The sequence below is a fragment of the Condylura cristata genome, unplaced genomic scaffold (assembly GCF_000260355.1).
Source record: "Condylura cristata isolate star-nosed mole 26May11 unplaced genomic scaffold, ConCri1.0 scaffold00027, whole genome shotgun sequence".
Taxonomy (NCBI): domain Eukaryota; kingdom Metazoa; phylum Chordata; class Mammalia; order Eulipotyphla; family Talpidae; genus Condylura; species Condylura cristata.
Genome location: NW_004567128.1, coordinates 13194808 through 13202834, shown reverse-complemented (window position 1 = coordinate 13202834; position 8027 = coordinate 13194808). Strand labels below are relative to the sequence as shown.

The 8027-nt window shown below is 45.9% G+C and overlaps 1 protein-coding gene across 1 annotated transcript; it reads right to left on the bottom strand.

The window, feature by feature from the left end:
* Positions 1-6763: 6763 nt before the first annotated feature.
* Positions 6764-7810, bottom strand: LOC101634413 (melanoma-associated antigen B10-like). The gene has a single exon (XM_004690096.1). It carries the CDS (start codon positions 7808-7810, stop codon positions 6764-6766), a length of 1047 nt encoding a protein of 348 aa, XP_004690153.1.
* Positions 7811-8027: the final 217 nt, after the last annotated feature.

The window sequence follows — 8027 nt, the reverse complement described above, 5'->3', positions numbered from 1 at the left end:
GGTGACTTCTGGCACAGGCAGCAGGTAAATGGACCTGAAGTCACAAGGATGCAGTTGGACCACTTCAACACATGGACACGCCGTGCCTCCCCGCAGCCTCGATGCCTGCTCTAAGACGCTGCCAGACTCCTGTTCTCTGACTTGCTTCTGCCTTGTGCTTCCTATGCTACTCTTCTGATGCTGACCCCTCATTTCAGTCTTCATCACTCTGAGAAAGCAGAGGAGTAACTCTGGGGAACTGCATTTTACCACATGTGCTGGGGAGGGCCAGAGAACAAAGGGCCACCTTTATTTCTGTGAGATCCCCTCCATCCAGGGGTAATTGGGGGATGTGGTGTATTTCATCTCGCAATCAGGGCCCTTATTGTCACTTCTGGTAGGACCTGGGACTCTAACACCTGCAAACCTAAGCCCTATACCTACTAACAAGGCTCTCCTATCCCTGAATGTCCTGAAAAGAAAGTTAGGCAGGTTTTCAGCCTAACATACCTGTTCCACATTCACTGAATCTAAGCTAGGATGCAAGAGGTGGTCTGAGGCCAAGTACTCAGCTCACGCTTCAGCTTTCTGAGATTGCCCAAAGACAGTGTGAGAGCCAACCAGAGCGCCAGTCTCTTGTTGAAGGCTTCCTAGGACTAACTGCAATTCCTGGGACATTGTGAGGCTTGCTTTCTTGGGGCCTGGCAGAGCCCTAAAACCTCACTCTGGGTCCTCACTCTGTTGCTGGGTCCGGGGCAACCACTCCTGACCTAATGCGTCTTCCCCCCAACCCCCCACCACCCCTTCCCCCCACACACACCTAAGGTATTGGCTCCCCCTGAAATACCACAGACAAAAGTGAGGGACTAATACATAATTTCAATCTAGCCCCACCTCTCTCTGAGACCAAAAGTACAGGCAGAGCTCCGCGATGCGCACTATCTTCTGAGGATGGGGGAGGGGCTTACTGAGGGGATCTTGTTTTTACTCCCATTAGGTTTGGAACCCGTTCCTCTGCTAGACTGAAGCCAACACCCTGGTCCAGTGCCCTCTTCCTCCTTAGTCCCTTCAGAGGAAATGTAGAAGGACCCCGGAGCTCACTACTTTTAGAGAATTCCCACTTGGATTCTATCCGGGCTCCGGCAGGGGCGGAACTCTCTGGGAGCTTCTCTAGTACAGATTCACAGGTCCCTTTAAGGCTACTTCAGGATTTTTACCTCAGTTCCAGACAGGGACAGGAGCTTCTCTCTCCACAAACCTCAGGCCTCCGTACGCTCACACACCAGAGGCAGAATGAGCGCGTCACGTCTCTGACTTCTCCAGTGGGATCTCCCAGGGCTGATAGCAGGGGCAGGGCACGATGAGGCCCCCTACGGTGTGGGAGGTTGGTTCCCGCAGACCTCACTGCGGATCCTTGCTTTTACTCCCATTTAGACCAGGGGCATGTCCCCCTGCTGGTTGAAAGTCATCACTGTAGCCCTTACTGCCTTTGCTTCCGTCCTCTGTTGGGTGTTTTCGATTGTCCTCAAGAGAGCACTACTTCAGAGGATTCCGATTTGCTTCCTCTAAGACTCCTTGGGTTCTTCCTAGGCTGATACAGGAGTGGGACTTTCAGGAAGCCGCTCCAATTTGAGATGAATGGTTCCTCAATTCTGACTCGGGGTCTTTACTTGAGGGGAAAGCCACAAGCCAGCACTTTATTCAGTGAACATTATTGACATTACTCCCTTCAGACTAATATGTTCACTTCCCTGAGAACCTAAGGGTGAAGGTATAATACTCCTGCACTAGTTTTGCCCGAGGTCCGTCAGGGCTGGCACAGGGTTGGGACCCTGTGAGGTTGACTTTATTCTCAGGGTGGGGGGTTTTCCTTGGAATTTACATAGGAGTGTTGGACTGCATACTTATTTGTCACCTTCAGTCAGTCTAAAAAGAAAGTATACCAAATATGGTTCTCCAGCCACCCTGTAAATATTTGCTGTGTGGGCCAGCCCGTAATAGGGTCAGTGTCTGGTAGCAACATAGGTCACCGAACAGCTCATGTGCATCTGCTCTCTGGTGTGCAAAGGAGTCAGGAACCAAAGGAGGCAGTCTGAGCTGGGGTTAGATGTGAACTGCCTTTCAAGTCACATCCACACTCAGGACATATGTGTACCCAGAAGTATCCTGGTAATTAGGATACCCCTGCAGAAATCCTGCTTCATATGAGTGAGACATTACGTTATTTTTCTTCTTGTTAATTATAAAACAAAAAAAAAACAACAAATTAAAATGAAATTGGGATAATATAATTATAGCCCAAAAAATTACCCCAAATTTAAAATTGCTGCAATTAAAAATCTATGGGATGTAAGGTGCTCAGATAAGTTAACTTGTGAGTATATGACTTGGTGCAGCTTTACTGGATTAGAATTTCAGAATTCTTTAAAAAAATTGACAATGAGGGCCCTCCCTGGTGGTGCAACAGGATAAGATGCATCACAATGAAGCTGCCCACAGCCACTGTGGCACAAGTTCCATCCCTGGCCAGGGAGCTGACCCATATGGCACACCAGACCTCTGCTGACCTGCTCGCTGCTCCCCTCAGCAGTGTGTTTCAGTCGATCTGCCTGTTCTGCTCCCCACTCTGTCTCTGGTGAATCCTCTCACCCCCACACCTCTGGCCTATATTTTTCTTTTTTTATTGTACCTTTCCAATTTCAACAAATTATCTGTATTTCAATTTCCTCATCTGAAAAATAGAGATGAAAAGCTGTCTTTACATAATAGGGCATCAGAAAATGATAAGGTCAGAAAAAAAGGCATATCATTGCACTTAGTGAGCACTATGCCAGTTTATTTCAGTATTCTATTCCAGGGCTTGATACTGTATTCCAAGAAGATGTCCTCGTTCATGATAGGAATTCCATGCTTCCTGAACCCCCACTGAAAAAACTTGTGGTTCAGTTTCTCCCATGAGAGCGGCTTTGTTTCTCCTCAACTGAACAGTATTTCCTGCCTTCTGCTTCCACATGTTGCTCGTCCACCTTCATCTCAGACCATGTCTGTTAAAAGCACCAGGAGATGAGGGCGGAAGTGCAAAAATGACCCAAGAACCTGTGATCTAGCAAGGCTGATAAAGTTCCTGTTCACAAGTGAGGTGCGGTGTGGACGGGGTACAAAAGAGAGACTTCTGGAAAGCTGGAGTGCAGATGCAACCTTCCTGTGTGATGCTACCTGGGGAGTTTGTCTCAATGTGGTCACTAGGCACGTTTTAAAGGCAGTCTACGGGCAGGGTATTTTTCTAACACATGTATGTAAGAAAAAGTCTAGAATAAACCAACATACACAGAAGATTTTTATTGGTGGCCACTTCTAGAAACTAAACTTCAGAGGACTACTGAAGTAAGGAGGCAGCATTGTGGTTTATTTTTACTTTTAGAATTCTTTAGCGTCAATAATACATGCACTGTTTTCTTGTATAATAAGTATATTCCAGCAAGGCTAACAACAGAAATAGTAGTGGTGTGTTATATTCAGATAAAGTAACTGCTGGTCCATGGAGTGAGAGAAGCATGAAATCTTAATGGCTTCACATTACCAAAATGTATTTCTTGTACAGATAGGCCTGCTGTTGGCGGGTGGTCAGCAGTGTGCAATGACCCAGAGATCCAGGCTGCTCCCAACCTGTGTGCTCACATGTTGACCTAGGATCTCTTTATTTCTGCTGACTGTGGCAGGAAGCATAAAAGTGAAATCCTAACTCTGAGATGACTTGGCTTGCAGTTAACAGTCGTTGTTTCTGTTGCCATTCGGGTTGCCATCCGATGCTTTCTCACTACTGGTGGGCAGGGGAATATGTTGTTCCCAGGTGCCCAGGGAGGAGAGCAAAATACCATGCTGATGAGCACATGAGCTCCCTCCTGAAACATGTGAAGGGAAGGAAATGAAGAAAGTGCAACCCTTAAAAACTGTACACAAGGTCTTTTCATTCTTAGAGAAGTTCTGAGAAAACAAAGTTATAACAAGTGGGCTCAATTTCATATCATGGACCTTATAAGCAGATATCTTTCTCCTACTGAAGTAGAGGAGAGATAAAACAGAGGGAGAGTTAGAAAGATGCTAAGTAGAAGGATTTCATGCTTAATTGCTTGCTCAAAAATACAGGGAGAGGCCTGGGGAAAGGATGGCAGCTCCTGCTGACAGTCAGTAAAGAAGAGGGGCCTTAGTGTTTTTGTTTAAAGATTTATTTATTTGTACATGCAAGAGCTGGGGTGCAGGCCAGAGGTGCCAGGGGGTGAGGGGATTCACCAGAGACAGAGTGGGGAGCAAAACAGGCAGATAGACTGAAATACACTGCTGAGGGGAGCACAGGAGGGGTCTGCTGTGCCATGTGGATTTACCCCCTGGCTGGGGATTAAACTGGTGCTGCAGGGGCTGCAGATAACTTCATGGTGCTGTGCTTTAACCCCTTTTACCACCAGGGAGGGCCCAGGCCCTTAGTCTTATAACCTTAAGGAAATGAATTCTGCCCACAACCTGAATGATTTTGGAAGGATATTCTCCCCAAAGCTCATGATAAGATGCCTGCCTGTAGAAGATTTGATTCGGGCTTTGAGAAAATCCTAGCACAGAATCCTGCAGAGTTACCCTGTCTCTACACCGACAGAAATGGAGATAATAACACCTACAGAGAGAATAAATGTGTGCTGTTGTAAACCACTACATTTTGGTAATTTATTAAGGCAAGCATAGAAAACTACTCTAACTTCCTGAAAAGACTAGTGGGTTTGTAAGATTCAACTTCTGCAGAGAGCAGCTATACAGGGATTTCCTGGCTCCTTCTTCACCCACCACCTGTGGGGAGTTCTAGGATATAACACATCCAGTCAGCCATCATGATGCAAGTAACTCAATGTTACCTACTATGGAATGTTTCAAAGGTGTTATTGTAAGATTGGGATGTTTTTCCAGCTAGATGCACATTAAGTTCACAGAAAATGTATCAAGGACTATTTGGTTCACTCTCATCAAAACATGTATCTCTCACTTTGACCTTTCCGAATTGCACTCAAGAAAACCAAAATTAAAAAAAAAAAAAACTTATTAATATAGTGAGCTTTACCTGCCATCCCAAGGCAAATTCTGCCACCCCACTTGCTTCCAAACATTCTATATTAAGACAATGATCTCCTTATTTGCAAAAGACTCCCTGGACCACAGGTGTGTAAAACACTTAGTTTGTAGACTATATTCACCTGAACTGGGACAAAAGCCCAGGACATCACAGGAGGAGATTTCTCTTTGGTCTATCCATGACCCAAAATTAGCTGCTGGAAGCAGCTTCTCTTTCCAGGTTTGATGACAGTCCCTCTGAAGTTCTTGCCCCTGTCCACCACTCCCAAACCTTATCTGACCTGACACCCAGCTTAGCTTTTTTTTTCAAGATTTATTTATTTATGCTTACAGAACTGGGGTATAGACCAGAGGTGTGGTGGGTGAGAGGACTCACATAGACAGAATGGGGAGCAGAACAGGCAGACTGACAAAGTACACTACTGAGGGTAGAGTGGGCGGATCAGGAGAGATCTGCTGTGCCGTGTGCTGTGCTGTGCTCACTGGCTGGGGATTGAACTCATGCTGCAATGGCTGCAGAGAGCTTCATAGTGCGGGGCTTTAACCTGTTGCACCACCAGGGAGAGCCCCAGCTTAACTTTTTTTAAAGATTTATTTATGCATACACGAACTGGGGTGTATGCCAGAAGTGTGGGAGTTGGGGGGGTGAGAGGATTCACCAGAGGCAGAATGGGGAGCGGAACAGGCAGGTTTATGGGAACACACTGCTTAGGGGGGCAGCGGGTGAGACAGGAGAGGTCTGATGTGCCTTGTGGGTCATCTCCGGGGCGGGGATCGAACTCATGGTGCAGAGGTTGGTGATAGTTTGATAGGGCAGAGACTTTATCCCTGCACCACCAGGGGGGGTCCCAGCTTAACTTTGACTCCCTTGGAAGGGACTTGCAATTTCCTAATACCCCAAACCCATTTGCCTTGGGGAATTTAGACTTGTTCTCATCTGGCTCCCCGCCCCCCTGTCCTCTTTCTTCTTTTGACTTGCCCTTAGATATTAGGACATAACTCACATCTTCCTGATGCAGCAGCTAGACTCTCAATTTTCTATGGGGTCACTGGTTATTTTATCCTGCCATTCCCAGTACTAACACAGAACCTCCCAAAGAAAAGGTGCTCAAGGAGTGTTTGAAAAATAAACGAGACAGTGTGTAAGATGTCTAATTTATTAGGTAACTAATTTTACATTCTTGGATCATCTGCATATATCTAGTCATATGTTATTTAATCTTAAGCAACAGAATAAAAGTGACTACAGAATACATTTGGAAATCTCTTACATTTTTTTCTCTCTATTCCTTGATGCCAACTATTTTGCTGCTGCATTCTTTCACATTTCCAAGGAAATGCCATTGGCATGTTAACATGTTCCAAATCAGAAATAAGATGGAAAGTTTTCTGATTTCATTTAAAATAATAATCTCCTACTCTTAAAATCTCATACACAGCAAAAATTTGAGCAATGCTATTCACAAAGTAGTATTTGGAAACTAACAGAAACCGTCTATGAAAAGGAAGAACCATTTAAAATGCATTACTTTATAGATACTTAGAGAACACTTAGCAAGCTACAGCAGGCACACACACGCTAAATACTGCATTTCTTCAACCCCACCTTAACTTTCTACTATTAAGCAAATGAACTTTTTCTTCTTAACATCAGTGGAATGCATGTGCCTTAGATTTTATTAAAGGTATGGGAGGAGCTGCCGCCCCTGGACTTGGAACGAGCATCTGCTCTGGCAGCATTGCGAGCCCTGGCTGCAGCTCTGGCTTTAGCTCTCTCTTCCTCATCCTTCAAAGCTTCTTCGTACCAGACTGGGAAGGCACTAGGAGTAGTATCGTGGATTTTTGCCAGAAACTCTAGGACTTTCATTTTACTGGTTTCCACATGGGCTCGTGGGCCCCACAGAAATTCATAACGTGGGGGATCACTGTCAGCCACCTGGCGGTACTGTAGGTAATTTTCCCGCACCAAATCTTGCGTGATGAGCTTTCTGGGCTCCCCATAAATGAAATGCTTCCTCCCATCATATATCCCCATCATATTGAGGACTTCCCACACATCCCCCTCAGTGGCACAGTTGCCCTTGGTGAAAATGACACCCAGGACAGTCATCAGCAGACCTGTCTTGGGTACTTTTACTTCACTCGGCCTCCCATCGTAGGTTGGTTCTAACTTGTTAACAAGGACATAGATATGCCTATTGGGATCCACTTCCTTAAGGTCAAGGCCAAAGATCAGCTCGAGATACTCAGAAGCTCTTCTGAGGATCTCATGGAAGTGATTCTTGTACATCTGGATTACATTTCTGAGCATATCCCCCTTGCTAATGGGCTCTTTCATCTCATATTTGTACAGCATGTAATGCACCATCATAACCACCTTCTCATCTATTGGGCCCCTGCGGAAGGGCTCGGTAACTGTTGGGTTCCGTGAGGGTAGTCTTGCAACACCTTCTTGGGTGCTGGTGCTCTCATCAGATGTCACAGATGAAACAGCTGCAGCAGTAGCACCCTCAGCCGGGGCTTCCTGAGGACCCTGTGGGTTGCAACATAAAGCAGCAGTAGGTGAGTTCTGGAAAATACCAAGAGGAGAAAAAGGGGCATAGAACCCTTCTCCCACTCCTGCAGAGGGCTGAATACCCACCATATCCTCTGACTCTTCCTGGGCCTGGCGGCGTTTCTCCCGGGCACGGAGCTTACTCTTCTGACCCCGAGGCATGGTGGCTGATCTGGTGCAGCAGGCAAATGGCAAAGTGATCCAGAGATCTGGAGGAAACAGGATAAGATGGTGTTATAGAGTTATATAAATGGCCGACAGTAATAAAATCTGAGGAAAAAAAAAAAACAAATGTCCACATCAGATGGTCCTTTGGTAACTTCCTGAAAAAGAAAAAAAAATTGTTAATGTCCTTCATCAGCGAGATACCACCTTGGTG